The sequence below is a fragment of the Micromys minutus genome, assembly GCF_963924665.1.
Source record: "Micromys minutus genome assembly, chromosome: 29".
Taxonomy (NCBI): domain Eukaryota; kingdom Metazoa; phylum Chordata; class Mammalia; order Rodentia; family Muridae; genus Micromys; species Micromys minutus.
The window spans coordinates 32,157,410-32,173,900 of NC_137964.1; the positions used below are offsets into that span (position 1 = coordinate 32,157,410).

Here is a 16,491-nt window from a genome sequence, read left to right on the forward strand (position 1 = left end):
TCCTCTAAAAAAATAAATTCAAATCCCAGGGAGTTCTTCACCCACACTAACCTGGAAGGGAAAGAAATGAGTGTGTTTGCTGGTTTGTGTACCAGACACTATATGATCTGCTGGAATGGTCAAGGAGTTGCACACTCCAAATGGGAGAGGGGAGTCAGATTGAGGTGGCAGTTTCTCTCTTCCCTACTCAGCTCCTGCTACCCTAGAGACACAGCTATGGAGTGGGCAGGCTGGTGTGAGCAGGGAGGGCAGGCTGGTGTGAGCAGGGAAGGCAGCCTCTGCTCTGCCCTGCTACTGCTCCTCCTCTGACAAGGGGCTCAGCCAGCAAATGAGGTGCAGGAAGTCAGGGCCACCAGGCAGGAAGTGACTGTGGTGGGCGGGAGTGGGGGTGAATGCTTCAGGAGAAAACTCTGATCTCCAGGAAGTGTTACAGCTTTTGTGTGACAGAGCTCTCAGACATCCTTGATGGAGTAATTATCACCCCTTTATTTCTTCTGCACAGGGTCTTACATACTTTTTGGGGTGGGTTGGGATCTGACAGCAGATGCTTTCTATTGGCTTGGTCTGAGATGTTAGGGATCTAACATCTTAGATGCCCCTTAGTGACTGATTGACTGGATCCTCTCCTTGGGATGCTGTGGTCACATGACAGGGGCTTAGACAGGAGCAGGTGAAGCACCTCCCATCCTGTGAGGTTCAAGGCTTCTGAACCCACTCAACCTTACCAAGTTTCCTGGCACAGTCCACTGACCCCCCCCCCCCCCGTGTGTATGTTTGTGTGTGTGTATATGTGTGTGTGTGTGTGTGTGTAAGCCCATTTGATTTGGAACACCTACAAAACTTACAGGACAACTTTTAGGGATTGGTTCTCCCCTCCCGCACTGTGGGTTCTGGGGATCTATCACATCTATCAGACTTGTATGACAGGTACCTTCATCTGCTAAGCCAGACTACACCCCCTGTCTCATTTTCTTAATAATTATGGTTAACCTTTATCTTATGTATGTGGGCGTTGTGTCTGTGTACCTATATATCATGTGCATGCACTGCCCTCAGAGGCCAAAGGGAGCATCAGATTCCATGGATTAAGTTAAACAGTTGTGAGCTGCCATGGGAATGAGTGTTTGGGTCAGCTGGAAGAGCAGCCAGCGTTCTTAACCAGAGTCATCTCTCCAGACCCCTCCACTTTATTGCTTGAGACAGCATCTCTTAACTCCCATCTCATTGGGAACATACACTTCAGAATGGAGTTGCTGGATCATTGGAGAGTTTGTGTTTAACTTCATTTAAAAAACTGCTAAGGAGGGGGCTGGAGAGATGGCTCAGCAGTTAAGAGCACTGATTGCTCTTCCAGAGGTCCTAAATTCAACCTCATGGTGGCTCACAACTATCTGCAATGAGATCCAATGCCCTCTTCTGGTGTGTCTGAGGACAGCTACAGTGTACTTACATATAATAAATAAATAAATCTTTAAAAAAAAAAAACCTGCTAAGGAGGGCTGGCAAAATAACTTGGTTAAAAGCACTGACCCCCGTATTCGTGCCGACCTCGTACGTGTGTCATGGCATACATAACACACAGACTTATACCATAATAACACGGTGGTTCCCAGGGAAAGTCACCCAAGGTTGCTACCATCTCAGAGGCTGAAGATTCCAAATTTCAGGTCACCAGTTACACCGAGAGACTCCATCAGAAGAAGGAGAGGAATTTTAAAATACCAAAATCTGTACTATTTAAATTAACCATTATTTCATAATGTCATACTTTTCTCCCCTCCCCACCCAAGACAGGGTCTCATATAGACAGTTCCAGGCTGTTCTGGAACTCCTGCCTTCACCCCCAAGTATTTGGACTAGAGGTGTGTGCCATCACAGCGATCCCTTGAGTCTCTTGAACCACCAGGTTATTCCTGAGATTCCCAGATCCCCCATACCTGATCGTGTTCCTCCTGCCTCTGGTTTTCACCGAGTTGTTGGCAGGGTCAAGTCCTGGGTACTGCTCGCTGTGCTATGGATAAGCTGCCCAGCCTGCGCTTTCTTGCCCACAGCTGCACCAGAGCCAGCTGGAGCTCCAGGAGGTCCGGCTGTCCTGCCGGCAGCTGCAGGTCAAAGTGGAGGAGCTCACGGAGGAGAGGAGTCTGCAGAGCTCCGCTGCGACCAGCACGTCCCTGCTGTCCGAGATCGAGCAGAGCATGGAGGCCGAGGAGCTGGAGCAGGAGAGAGAACAGGTGTTCATGTCCCCGCTGTCTGGAAGAAGTGGGCCCCAGGTTCTCTTCATCCTTTTCAACACCTTACTGCCACCTGGCATGAGTTCCGATGGCCGCAGGCTGGAGTGAGACTTACTCACTGGTTAGCCGGAGCACGGTGACCTGCTCAGTCTCCCCTGGGCCTCTGAGGTGATGCAGAGACCTGGAGCACTTGCTCCATCCCTTCCTTATGCCTCCATCGCCTCCCCTTCCCCCCCAGGCTCCGCCTGCAACCGCACACTAATCATATGTAACAAAAATACTTCGCATGGCAGATCAGTGGTCAGAGGGTGAGAGAACCGGGAAAATAAGAATTGAGAATAGCTAATCACTGGCACAAGGAAGACTGAGGCAGATCAGTTACGGCAGGCTAGTTCAGACCAGCCAGGGCTACGTAGTAATCTCAAAAAGAACTGAGCATGGCGGTGGTGGTGCACACCTTTATTTCCAGGGCTCAGGAGGCAGAGGGGGGCAGATTTCTGTGTGTTCATGGCCAGTCTTGGTCTTAGAGAGTGAGTTCTAGGACAGCCAGGGCTATGCAGAAAAGCCTGTCTTGGAAGAAAAGAAAATTGAAAGTCTGAGATGTACCAGCTCCAAACTAAGTATTAAGTCTTAAGATGCTTTAAAAAATGAAACCCTTCCTCCTCAAAACAGGGTTAGAAGTGCCTGTGGTTTGGGTTTAGGTGCTAACTGACCAAGTTCCCGCTAGAGTCTGTGGTGATGCTAACACTTTGTGCTACAGCTGAGGCTGCAGCTCTGGGAAGCCTACTGCCAGGTTCGCTATCTCTGCTCACACCTTCGGGGGAACGACAGCGCCGACTCAGCCGTGTCTACAGACTCCTCCATGGACGAGTCCTCAGAGACCTCATCCGCCAAGGACGTGCCAGCCGGCAGCCTGCGCACTGCCCTCAACGATCTCAAGAGGCTGATCCAGAGCATCGTGGATGGCATGGAGCCCACAGTAAGGACCGGCTACCGGGTGTGCGGGGGGAACTGAGCTGGGGCCTCCCTCGTAACTGTTGCTGGAATCCTGAGCCGTTAGTTTGAGAGTATTGAGTACCAGTAACTAGGAAGTCGGGCTCCATGGTCCCCTTCCTGCAGATACCGTAACAGGTTCTCACCCTTCCCAACGCTGCAACCCTTTACTACAGTTCCTCATGTTGTGGTGACCCCAGCTGTAAAGTCATTTCATTGTTAATTCATAATGGTAATTTTGCTAGTATTAGGAATCGCAATGTAAATATTTTTGGAAATAGAGGTTAATTCCCAAGTTGAGAACCATGAGCACCTTGTCGTAGTCCTGTTAACTGTATAGTTATACCTAAGGCACCGTGGCCTTGAGTTGGGGTTTTGCTCAGAAATGTTGTATCTAGGTTAACTCCCAAGTTGTTCCTCTGTGGTTGGTCCTGATAGGAAATTGAGTGAGCGAGGTTTGGCAGGCATGGTGGCTCACAGCTTTAATCCTAGCACTCTGGAGGCAGAGGCAGGCGGATCACTGTGACTCTGAGACTCTGAAGCCAGCCTGGTTTACATAGTGAGTTCTAAGACAACCAGAGCTGCATAGAAAGACCCTGTCTCAAAACAAGCAAACAACAACCTTAAGGTTTCTTTCCTGGAAAGTCAGCACAGAAGGTTGAGGAATTGAACAGGACTCTGAGAATCCCAGACAAGGCTTCATGTGGGAAGAAGAGGGATTTTCTTCTGGCTCCCAGGGTGGCCTGGCGTGTCCGCAGAGTCATGATAGGTTTCTCCTTGACTTCGCTCCTGTCTCATTCTCTCATGTTGCGTCTGTGTTATATTAGGGGCAGTAAGGTGAAGGACGGGTGTTTCTGTCGGACAGCCTGGTTGACTTGTAGAGTAGATGGTCGGAGGCCAAGTCACTGTTGGATGGGAAGATGTCAGTGCTGTGTGCCATTCGTAACACCGCAGCTGATTCTCCCAAAGCTTGAAACAGAACAAACTTTTATAGGGTAAACTTAAACACAGGAGTCTCTCTCCCTAGTCCCACTTGCCCGGCCTGTGTCACCCTCCCTGTCTGTCTGTCCTTCCTCTTCATCTTTCTGTTCTCTGCACTGTGTTCCCTCCATTCTCTCCCACTAACCTGCTCACGCCTCCCTGCCCCCCACCGGCTTACCCCTCTCTGTCAGGGTGCCCGGAGAATGGATGACGAGTCCTCAGAAGAACAAATCAGGCAGACCAGTGAGGACTCAAGAGCCCTGAGGGAGCTCATGGAGGGAGAGAGGGGTAAACTGAGGCAGAGCCTACAAGAACTGCAGCAACTCCACAGTCAGGTGAGCACCCTCATGTCACAGTGCAGAGAATGTGCACAGGGCCTTTACCTAGAGCCCCTTCTGTGAGAGGCAGGTTCCCTCCATTACACTCTCGTGAGGAACTGGGCGCTGACCACTGAACGCCACTGCTCCCAGGCTGTGTTGTGGGAGTTGTCAAGTCAAGGAACAATTGCTCTTTAAGGTGTCAGCTTCGTCCCCTCTGGGAGCCTGATTTTCAGCTCTGGAAACTTCTATTGCCCTTACTGTTTCTTTCTTGTTTGATCATGACTGTCTCTTGTGGACACTGAAGGACATTGATACTCTGATCTAAAAAATGTTGAACTTAGAAGCTCTGCCCAGAACGAAGCTTTTGAAACAGCTTCCTCTGGACCAGACTTGTGTGCAAGAGTGACAGCTTGGGGAGAACTTACAAACCATCCCGCTCACACCTGCACCTACAAACCGTCCCGCTCACACCTGCACCTGCAAACCGTCCCGCTCACACCTGCACCTGCAAACCGTCCCGCTCACACCTGCACCTGCAAACCGTCCCGCTCACACCTGCACCTGCAAACCGTCCCGCTCACACCTGCACCCTTCCTGGACCACTGCTCTCACCCTCATGTATGGGATTGGCACATAGCTTTCACCTTGGTAACGTTTTCTTACACTTATGACACCTCCATCATAAACCTTTTCTCTTCCACTGTCTCTTGGATGGATATGGAGCCCACCCCAGCCGTCACTACTCTTATGCAAGAGGCCAGAGAGCAAGGGTCACAGCTGTGGCTTGCTCCTGACCATTTGCTGGGGAGTGGGCTAGATAGCCCAAGGCACGCTTCTGCCTAAAGCCTACAGTCCTCGGTGCTCCAGTCTGAAGGGCAGATCTTCTAAGCTGAAGGAATAAAATACAAGGACGGTTAGATCCACAAGTTCTCTGAACAGGTCTAGCTCAGTGCTGGGAGTGTTGACTAGCAATGGCGAGGCCCTGGCTTTAATCTCCAACACTCCCAAAGGGAAAGGGAAAGATTGTTTAGAGGTCCTTTGGAGTTGGTGGCACATGTGTGTAATCAAAGCACTGAGGCAGGGGGATTAGGAATTCAAGGTCATCCTTAGGTACATAGAGTTCATGACTAGCCTAGGCTACTTGAGGCCTGGCTCGGTGTTCTCCAGATTAAAACTTGTATTATTGGCAGACTGGTTTGGAAATGGAGTGTCACTTGTTGCATTTACTATCCTTGAACTCTCGGGCCAGCAGATCCTCTTGCCTCAGCCTCCCAAGCATAGCTCAGTGCTCCTATTTTATTAGAACAAGTGCTTGCTTATTAATGTTTTGATAATTTTCTAAAATTTTTACTTTGGCTTCTTTGCTTATCAGAGTTAAAAACTAAGAGCTTCCTGGAGGACATTATTTCATTGAGAAATGCAGCTTAAATATAGGGCGTCCAGAGTTTGGTATGGAACTTTAGGAAGCTGTATCTATCAGGACGCAGAAGCAGGTGGATCTCTGAGTTTAGGGCCAGCCTGGTCTACACAGTGAGTTCCAGTACAGCCAGGGCTACACAGAGAGACCCTGTCTTGAAAGAAGAAAAAAAAGGCTTATTTGGTAACTGGTTTAGTCCAGTTCCTGAGTTTTCTTTCGGAGTACTCTAGACTCCATGATGTTCCATATGTAGAACTGGGCTTCTTTTCCAGAATACTCAAAACAGACTCCTCAGCCACACCTGCATCCACCAGTGTGGTACTCATGGGAGGCACCCTAGCAGGGGACTTGGGGTCAGATGGGATTCTGTAGTCTAGGATGACTATAGAGATAGCAGCAAACACTAAGGGCTTTGATGTGCCTCATGTAGGGTTGGTTCACACATGACCAGCATATGCCTGTCACTGAGCCGTAGGCACCTGTGACAGCTGTGAGGAGCACCTGCGACCTAGAGTCTGACGGTGGGAGGACAGTCGGGCTATCTCTGTGCTCTTTGGTGGAAGGCACAACCAAGGTTAGCTGGGGCTGAAATTCCAGAAACAGCTAGGCCAAAGGTTGAGCCTCATCCCACTTGGGGGTGTTCTTTACACTAACTGGGCCAGAATTTGGTGTGGGCATGCTGCACACTGCGCCCTCAAAAACTAACCAGACTTTTAAGGAAAAGAGTGCAAATTATTTAACTGCTAATTATCTGTTCGGGGCAAAATCTATAGCCAGCATGAAGACTTGCTGGATCTGTTCTTAGCACCCCCTTGGCATCGATGAATACAGAGCAGATGCACTATGTCTTCGGGACTAATTGCAGAATACCCAGGGACTGAAGAGGTGGCTCAGCAGAGGACCTAGGTTCGGTTTCCTGGACCTTCTGCTCCACTTTATCATGGTGACTACATCCCCATGTTGCTTTCCAGTCGGGCAGACTACTGACCCCGTAATGACCAGCGCGGTTCCTAGCACAGGCCACTGGACAGACTCTAGAACAGAGACCCAAATGGTGGTTGAAGGAAAGACCAAGTTACATGGCTGTAAGGCGGGCTCTTAAGTGCTGCCTAACGATAAGAGCCTTTGTGGGGTGTAGCCTAATGCATGCCAGACAAGCCAGATCCACTCGGATGCCAGCCTTGAGATCCAGCCTCCTGGAAGAGGGAAGACTTAGCCACAGTTAGAGCTTTCAGTGGGGCCTTTCCCACATTTAAGCCTCACATAAACTCATGTGGGAGATGGGGTTGGGGGAACGTGGTTGACACATACTCGGCATCGGTTGGTCCTGTCCAGTATCACTCCCAGCATGTGGTTTCAAAGCCTGTTGACCCCCTACTCGGTCATCCTAACACCACACCACACTCCTTTGATCTGAAGAAGCTTATCTTTGCCACATGCTTCTTAGGTTGTGGGGCAGGCCGTGAGGCTGCCAAAACCGCTGGTGCCTAGGTTAAAGCTAAACCTCTCCCCAGTCACTTCTACCTTGATACGTATGCAGATGAGAGTCTGCAGAAATTCTAAACTGCACAGTCCCAAAGCTTACTGAGAAAGTTGGAGCTTTCTAAGTCGGCAGTGTCAGGCCCAGGCTCTCACATTCCTTATTGGGCTTTTAATGCAAAGTTTGAGGTTAGGAGAGAGGCTCAGCAGTTAAGAATGCTATCTCGGAGGACAGGGTTTGATTCCCAGCACCCACATGGCAGCTTGTAACTGTCTATAACACTCTTCTGGCCTGAGTGGGCACACATACATATAAATGTGCCTGGTTCACAGACATATGAGCAGGCAAACCCACCACACACAAACTTTCTTGTCCTCCTGCCTCATCATTGGGTGTCTTCTGCGTTCATGCTAAGAGGCTCTGTCTGGGACCTTGATCTTCAGTCCAGTCATGGGGTCAAGGTGGCAGCTGTTCCCTTAATAGGAGGGAGCAGATTTGTGTGGATGGATCCTTCCTTGGAGAAATGTCAGTGGGTGTGTAACACTTACCAAGAGGGTGTGGCTGGGCATCCTTGCTCATGTCTGATCCTGTCAATCTTCATTGCTTAACAGTTACTGAAATCCCTAGAGACTGGTTGCACACAGCACATTTGCTTTGTGTAACTTAAGCAGAAAATGAATGCACTGCATTAAATCTGATAGCTTGTAGGATCAGCAGCAGGAACAGCTGGCTGGATAACTCAGGTCCCAAACAGGAAGGGAGGAGTCATGGCAGAACCATGGGAGGTCCCTATGCAGGTGCAACTCTGTGTTTCCCAGATCTACAGTGTGTGGGTAGGGCAATTCTAGTTCACACCAGACTGCTAAAGGAAATAGATGCCTTCCTCATCTGCTTTTCTAGTGTGAAGGCACACTCTGTAAGTCAGGGATGTCCCCACATAGTAAAGGTTTGGACTGATGACTACCTCAGTGTACACAGGTATTTTAAGGTGAAGTGCCATTTGCAGCCACACTCTGGGATATACGGGGTGGGGGTGAGGGCATGCTTCCCAGATGTGGTGCACAGGAGTGAGGTCACACTGCTGTGGGGTTGGATGGAACGTGTTGCTGACACAGCCACTAAGCAGTCTTTTACTGCCAAATGATAATCCCTGGGTTACTTGTGAGCACTGAACAAGCACCATTTACTGAGGCATGGCCCAGAAAAGGCAATAGAATCAGACTGACAGACAGATCATACATGTTGGAAGTCCATGTGGCTTTGGTCTATGGAGCTCAATGCAGGGATCAAACTGGGCCAGAAGTTGAGGCCCTGCCTCCAAAAATGTGTCCCAGCGCCCGATGAAGATGGGGGATCTCTTTCACTATCTACCTGGAGTGTCTCAGCCAAAGCAGTAGTGTGATATGCATAGGACAAGGGGAATGAATCTGGATCCGTGGCTACGTATCAGGTTCAGCCACCCTATAGTGTGCGTGTGGTGGTGGTGGGGGGTCTTGTATAACCGCAGGACCAGCCTACTCCCCATACATGCCCATGGACCTGTGGACATCCTTTAGAATTTTTATTTTCAGAGATTTATTTTATCTTGAATTTTTTGTGTATCAGAATGGAATGTTGGAAACCTTGCAGATGGAGTTAAGCCAGCGGTAAGTGGGGGTACTAAACAAAACAAAAACCATGGGTCCTCTAAACAAGCGCAAAGCATTCACTGTTGAGCCATCTTTTGGATGGCTTTTCATCAAGCTTGAGGTAGAAGTCAGAAGACAACTTTTTGGCGTCGGTCTTCTCCTTCCATCTTTATTTGGTTGGGTTCAGATTGTCAGGCTTACATGGCACCTTTACCTCTTGATCCCTCTCGCTGGCCCCTGGGTGCCTTCTCCTTGGAGAGACACCACAGACTGTTCTCTTTGACCTGTTGCTAGGTGACGCTGCTGAGTGTGGAGATGACTGCCCTGAAAGAAGAAAGGGACCGACTCAGAGTGACGTCTGAGGACAAGGAGCCAAAGGAGCAGCTTCAGAAGGCCATCAGGGACCGGGACGAGGCCATTGCAAAGTGAGTGACATGGGTCGTTTACTCTTACTTTGTGGTGTTTATTTTGTGTGCACGGCGTGTATGTGTGGTGAATGCCTAACTGTGTGGCCCGTTTCCATCCCTGTAGCACAGAGGATGCAGGATACAGGCTTTTCCACGAGTGCTGGGTCCAGACTTGGGTCCTCAAGCCTGTTCACCAGATGCCCTTCCTCACTGAGCCGGCTAGCCAGCCTCCACTGTTCCTTTAATAAGACGCTGCTGCTTCTCTTCAAAGTGCTGGTGTCAGGCCGTGGTGCCCACCTGTGACCCAGCACTCAGGAGGCAGAGGCAGGCAGATCTCTGGGCTACACAGAGAGACCCTGTCTCCATAAGTGAAGGAGTGAGGGAAGTTAGTTCTGTCATGAGCCTGCTGTATTGTCATACACTTGTGATCCAGAACTTAGGGAATACAAACAAGAAGGGGACTTCAGTATAAGCCAGCCTGCGCCACAGATCAAGTTCAAGCAGCCTAGGTTCCATAGCAAGACCTCTCCCTCCCTCCCCCCTCCCCCGGCCCCTCTCTCTCTCTCTCTCACACACACACACACACACACACACACACACACACACACACCCACAAAGGTTAGCTGCCCGCTACTCACTTCATTTGCCCCCACACACACGGGGTTACTGCTACTGAATGCTTGTCATGTGACCTGTTGACATGTTTCCTATTGGTATGTTTGCAAATTTGTAATAGATTTGTTACAACATTGGTTGGTTTTTCTTTCTGCTACTATATGTGGCATAGGCTATCCTCTGCTACTATATGTGTGGCATAGGCTATCCCCATGTACAGTTTAGCTTCCCAAAGTCGTTATTGCATCAGCCACCACTTTGTTATTTTCTGGTCATTTTTTAATTTATTACAGATGTTCTCACAGAAGAAACATGACAGGACCCTCCATCGACCCATCCATCCCCTTAGAGTGAATCCTGTAGCTGGGTTCTTTGATCTCTAACCTCAGATCAGATCCAGTGCAGACTGGATTCTGTCCCCACCGTGGTGTATTTCAGTGAGCTTCCCTAGCCAGCAGTGTTGTGGGGGTCAGTTGGTCAGACGAGGTTTTTTGTTTTGTGGCATTTTTTGCTGATGAGTAAGCCCAGAGCCTCATGTACGCTAGGCAAGTGCTTTCCTGGAGAACTGCATTCCACGGTGAAAATACCTCCCACACACACGTTATCCCATAAACATAATCTTGGTTGTTAACAATCCGGCTCTGAAGCCCAAGAGTTCACCGGAAGCCTGTGGTACTCCGAAAGCATGTCACACTCTCTGCTCCCTTGATGGAGCCGCCCCAGGGAGGCCGGGGTCTGCTGTGCCCTTTGGTTTTACTTCACAATTCCCACTGTTCTGGTTTCCCAATAATCTAGGTCATCGTCACTGCTAACAGAAGTGTGTGAATTTCTTTACATTACAGGTTGGAAATACAGTTTCCCACAGTCCCTATTTTGCTAGTTGGCTGGTTTGGTTTGCTATGCAGCTAAGCTGGCTTCTGACCTGAAATTACTCCCTGGTCTCGGACCTGAGGTGACGGGTGTGCGGCAGCGCACCCAACTGGTGTAAAATCTTTCCTAGTAAAGCTCTTATACCTGACCTTAGAGAGTGAGGACACAACCCACTAGTGCAGCCCCCAGGTCTGCTGCGCCTCTGGTCCCAGAGCTGAAGAGCCGGTCTGAGGGAAGCCGTGTGGCGTGCGTGGCAGCTTCTCCAGCTCTGCCTTCTGCTCGCCCCATCACCTGCATCCTGCTTTACCTTTGGGTCCGCTTTTTCTCCCATCAGACCTCACATTGGGCTGTCTGTTACTTCGAGCTCACGTTCCAGAATTGAGTGCAGTATATTTCAGTTAGGCCTGTCTGCGTCACCTGTCCCTGTGTGCCACGTTCTGTGTGTACTCTAAAGCTATGACATTGAAGCAGACATCATCCGTGGTACTTAGTGCCCATACATGTTTATGATCACTAGAACAGTCGGGTCTGAATGGCTGGGGAACTAGCAATTTGCCTTACAACGAAACAGAACAAGCTAGTGACTCCATTTATATAAGGAGTTCTTCTGGGCAGTGGAAACACTCCTTTTTTAAAGAATAGGGTTCATGTATGATAAGCAACTTGTGTGGCTATGCCTTTGGGATCTGGGGTTGCATTTGAAGACTCCCCTTTCCTCCTCACACTGCAGCACTGGAGTTCCTAGGCCCTGGCGTTAGTCAGCACATTCCTGTAGCTCTGGGCTGCTCATGGCGCCATCTGCTGGCAGACATATGGTACTCCTGGGGCTAGAGCAGCTGGGAGGCGCCTGCGGTTTGGGAACTGTCAGGCAAATCGCGTCCATGGCAACCGCTGCCATGAGGATTTCCGCAGTTCTTTAACAGCCAATGGCAGTGGGCATGACAGAAGCAACATGCAGCATCTGAACCCTTGCCCATTGGACAGGCTTCGTCCTATCCCTGTGGCCTGCAGCCGCAGTGGGTGGAGCCAGGGTAAGCACAGAGTTGTCCAGAGCTGCTTCTAGGGCTAAGTGGCTGGTGAATGCACCAGTCTGGGGCTGGCTGGGGTGTGCAGCAGGTGACTGATTGTTGGGTAGAGGGCAAGGCAGGGAGGAAGTATCGTCTGAGTTCTCTACAAATGAGAATCACCTCCTCGTTCTGGCTTTGCTGGTTTAGTGTGTTGTTCTGAGATAAGAACGGCCGCTGCAGAACTCTCCCTGCCTCTGGCATAACATGCTTTCAAGGCACCCAGTTCCCCACACCCTCCTTTCACACCCACTCCAGCCGTCTGCTTTTTGCATTGAGCAGTTAAAATGTAATAATGTTGGGAAGGCGAGCAAAATAAAAGCTGAAACACACAGATATGAAAACACTGAAGTATGTGGGAGCGTTAGTATCAGCGAGTCTCCAGAGATAACCCAGTGTATCTCTGTGTGTGATGTGTCCACACACTGGTAGTTCATTGCACAACACTTGACCTTCTCCATCATGGGTCCATCATGGTAAGCTGTCAGGAAATACCATGTACCTGAGTTTTTACCGGTGCCCATATTGTATTGTCTTTTTAGATGTTTATTGGAAGCTTATGTTGCTAAACCATGGCCAGCATCCTTTGAACATTTGGAACAGTTTTAGGGCGCAGTAGCTAGTCCAAAGGAGTACCTTCCCAAAGCAGAGGAGTAGGTCCTCACCCTGCAGTGTGCACAGCCTTGAGTTAAGGCTCTGGTCCCAATGGACATGTCCTTTTGTACCCACTTGCTTTGGCTCCTGTGTAGTGATGACAGATCTTCTTTTATACCTGTGGCTTGGTTAGGATGTGTGTTGCAGTCCTTCAAGCAGTTACAGTGACGCTGTGGTGTGGGGTCAGCCCTCTCCTGACCCTTCGACTTTGGGTCTCCTAGTGGGGAAGCAGATTCCTCTGGCTCTAGGTGCGTATGCCCACGTTCATCGTGCCTCCGGTTTGCAGGAAGAACGCTGTGGAGCTGGAACTCGCCAAGTGCAAGATGGATCTGATGTCTCTGAACAGCCAGCTACTGGATGCCATTCAGCAGAAACTGAACCTCTCGCAGCAGCTTGAGGCTTGGCAGGTAAACAAAAGCCTGAGGCCCGTCGAAATCAGCACGTGTAGATAAGGAGAGTTCTGACGAGATTCCTGTGAACCCCTGGGTCCCAGTCCCCAGGGCAGAATGCTTTAGGGTGTCTGTCGTTGAGACAGAAAGCCCAGGCAACCTTTATTAAGGATGTACCTCCACCAGGTGTGTGGCCCCCTCAGCTGCTCATTTTGTTTGTTTTAAAGTAGCATGGGTCCAGGAAGCCCTATGTGAGTGACTGAAAACTCAGAACTGGGTTCAGTCCATCAGTCCCCGACAGGTGCTGCCCTTCCCTTCTCAAAGGTCCATGGCTTCCTTTTCCCTGTTGGGCACAGGTCCTGGAGAGAACGAGGCACTGCATCTATCTCTAAGATCCCCATTTTCAGGGTCTCCCGTCTCACTACTGCCCTAGGGTCGAGACTCGGGGATGAAGGTGAGGGTCTAGTGGTTAAGGGCTTTCTCCAAGAAACCCGTGACTTACCGAGGTGAACCCCATGACTGGCAGAACAGCACTGACCATTACATTATGGCCCTGAGGGGCTCAGCCAGAGTCCTGACTGCACCATCCACCATCGGGTCACTGGCTCCCTGGCTCCAAGCAGCTGCCAGCCAGAACCATGGCTTACCAAAGCTGTTCTCTTCTCTCCCGCTACAGTTTGCTTCCTCAGGGCTCTTTACTATCTGGCTCCTTTGGTTTCTGATCTAGTGGCCTTTCTCAGCTCCTGTGCCAACAGCTTTAGTTGTACACCCCCTCCTGCCTTTGAGGTGAGATTGAGCCTTGAGTCCATTCATCTGTTGTCCTCTGCCATCTGTCCTGCATCTGCCATTTCCCCGTGGCCCACTGTGTTGTGTGCCGGAGCCTCGCCTCATCTCTGTGCTGTGTGGTGTGCCCTCAAGTCCCAGTCTTTCTCCATCTCTGCAGCACTGATGCCGCCTCGTCATAGATGGGCTTTCACTGCAGACACAGCAGCAGGCACAGAATTGAAGTGACCGTGTCAGAGAAAACATGGCCGCATTGAGGACTTTTTTCTAAAGCTCTGACTTTTCCCTTTGGTGTTGAACAACATATTTTAGGGAGCTTGTCCTAAGTGCCATAGAGCAGTGTGCTGAGATTCTGCACTGGGATGTTAGGAGTAGGAGCCACTGGCAAACATGACACAGGGTCTAATGTGAGAGGCAAATGAAAAATGGAGCTGGCGAGGAAAGGAGGAGGAAGAGAGCCAGGGAGGAGGTTGGGTGTGATGGAGGAAGAGGAGATTGGAGGAGAGAATAAGGGTACAAGCCGTGTGCTCACCACCTTGGGGGAGGGGTCAGGAAGGTCCTCTGGTTTCATTTGGAGACCTTGAGTGACACTCAAGTGACACCCGCAGCGCAGAACCTGGGTGCAGCAGAGCAGAGAGACAGAGCCAGACTGTCCAGGGTCTGCCCTCGTCTCGAGTGCCTACTGAGCCACACAGCCCAATCTTCCCATGCTGCAGGGAGCCCACCCTGGCCTGGCCTCACCTGCCATGTGCTTGGACTCAAACAACTGAGTCCCTGTGGGTTGTTTTAGGGTCTTTTTGTCAGAACATCACATAGCTCACATCTGGGTGAAAAGCTGAAGGAGACAAGGTGGTGGTTGCGTACTGGAGGCAGTCACACAGGGCTCCATGCAGATGGTGGTGGCATGGCCCAATGATGTCAGGAGCTGCTTCTAGTCAGAGTCCAGGGATGAGAGGGAATCATCCAAAGCTGCTCTTCTATAAGCTGCCTTCTGACAGGGTGCTTTTTCTAGGCAAACAGCTAATTAGAAAGGTAAAGTCTGTTAGCTTCTGTATGAGACTGGAGTTGGAACAAGACAGCATCTCTAGAAGGCACTGCTCATAGCTTTATCGGTGTGAGCGCTTGGCCATAGGTCATCCCATGCAGAGTGGCTGTCCCCTGGTGTGGGGCATGCTGGCTTAGCCTGGGTGATTTGAAGAAGGGAAATTAGGACACAGGTAACTTCGGGCAGGTCATTGGGCTACAAAGCTCACAAACCAAGGTAACTCTGGGCTGAGGATGGGGTGGCATCCAGACAGCCCCATAAGCTAGGATGGGGCTGCATGGTTATTTAGGTCTAAAGGCAGAGCATCAGGACAGATGACACAGGCCCTGAGGCTGAGCACTAGCTACATGGCACCATACATGTCCTGGCATGATGCCAACATTCACCACATTCTCAGCAAGCTACAGCTTCATCTCACCCTTCATCTTCACCTTCTGCCCACATTTGTCAGCTCCCTGTCCAGCCCCAGGTCAGAGCAGCCGCTTACCCCACCCTTCTCCCTCTCCACAGGATGACATGCACAGGGTCATTGACAGGCAGCTGATGGACACGCACCTGAAAGAACAGAGCCGGCCTGCTGCTGCCTTCCCTAGGGGCCACGGTGTAGGGCGGGGGCAGGAACCCAGCACCACAGATGGCAAACGGCTCTTCTCCTTCTTCAGGAAAATATAAGTGGAGAGGGGTCTGGCCATTGAGAAGAGGGACTAGCAGCACTTGAAAAGGGTCCCCCCTTAGCTGAAGCTGGGCAGCTACACTGCCTGCCCACCTGCCCTGGGCCCCAGTTAGCTCCAGAGAGCTCCCTCCCTATGTCAGCGTAAAGGAGACTGAGAGGTAGGGGCCTGCCCTGTCCTCTGAAGGCTGAACCCCCCCCCCCCACGGGGCAGGAATGAGCCCTGTCCCCACTGCCCAAGCCAAGCCTCAGCCTGGGCTTCCCCAGGATCCTGTTAGTGAGCAGGGCTCAGCCACTTCCCGTGCAGCGCTGACAGGCGCCCTGCCACTCAGCCGTCACAGCCTGCCCTAAAGGCTCTGCTGCCTCCTTGGATTCTGAACATGGGGAACAGATTGAGGCCTCCTGTGCATGCCTCAGGAGGCCTGAGCCTTCATCCTGCCCCAGCCACTGGCCTGGAGTCCTGGGAGGCACAGCCCCTCAGCCATGTGCATGCACCTCTGCTAGAGCCCCTGTATACCAGGAGGCTCAGCCTATGGCTGTGAGGCCTAAGAACTGGGTGTACCCAAGCTCTGTTGAGGCCACCCTGGACCCCAGGGAAGGCCCTGTCTCTTCTGGCTGCCACCTCAGCTTCCTCCAGTGCAGTCTTTACCCCTAGGGAGGCCTGGGCCGGGCAGCATTTTCACTGACCCCTATAGGCTTTAGCCTTCCAGACTTTCCCCCTCAAGGGATAGGACAGGGAGAGCACTTGTCTTCCACAGCTCCCACCCACCTCAAATGCAACTTCTTGGCCAAGCCAAGCAAGTTCAGGCCACAAGAACGGCCTGAGGGGCCGGGTTTTACCACCCTCACACTGAAGGCAGGGTGGGTGCCACAGGGTGGATGGGGTACGGCTACTGGGAGCCTCCAGATACTGCCCACCAGGCCTCTGAGGGACAAAGGTCTGC

General features: G+C 51.0%; 1 protein-coding gene across 2 annotated transcripts in view; it reads left to right on the top strand.

The window, feature by feature from the left end:
- Nucleotides 1–15,549, top strand: part of BICDL1 (BICD family like cargo adaptor 1) — a gene marked incomplete at both ends in the record, with an annotated part of 74,513 nt that extends 58,964 nt beyond the window's left edge. The window contains 6 exons of one of the 2 annotated variants that reach the window (XM_080941380.1): nucleotides 2,052–2,231; nucleotides 2,992–3,210; nucleotides 4,397–4,540; nucleotides 9,345–9,475; nucleotides 12,947–13,067; nucleotides 15,388–15,549. In XM_080941380.1, coding sequence (XP_080797506.1) covers nucleotides 2,052–2,231; nucleotides 2,992–3,210; nucleotides 4,397–4,540; nucleotides 9,345–9,475; nucleotides 12,947–13,067; nucleotides 15,388–15,549 — 957 coding nt within the window. The remainder of the gene's footprint in view (nucleotides 1–2,051; nucleotides 2,232–2,991; nucleotides 3,211–4,396; nucleotides 4,541–9,344; nucleotides 9,476–12,946; nucleotides 13,068–15,387) is intronic. The other variant, XM_080941381.1, reaches the window with a different exon arrangement.
- Between the last annotated feature and the right edge of the window lie 942 nt (nucleotides 15,550–16,491).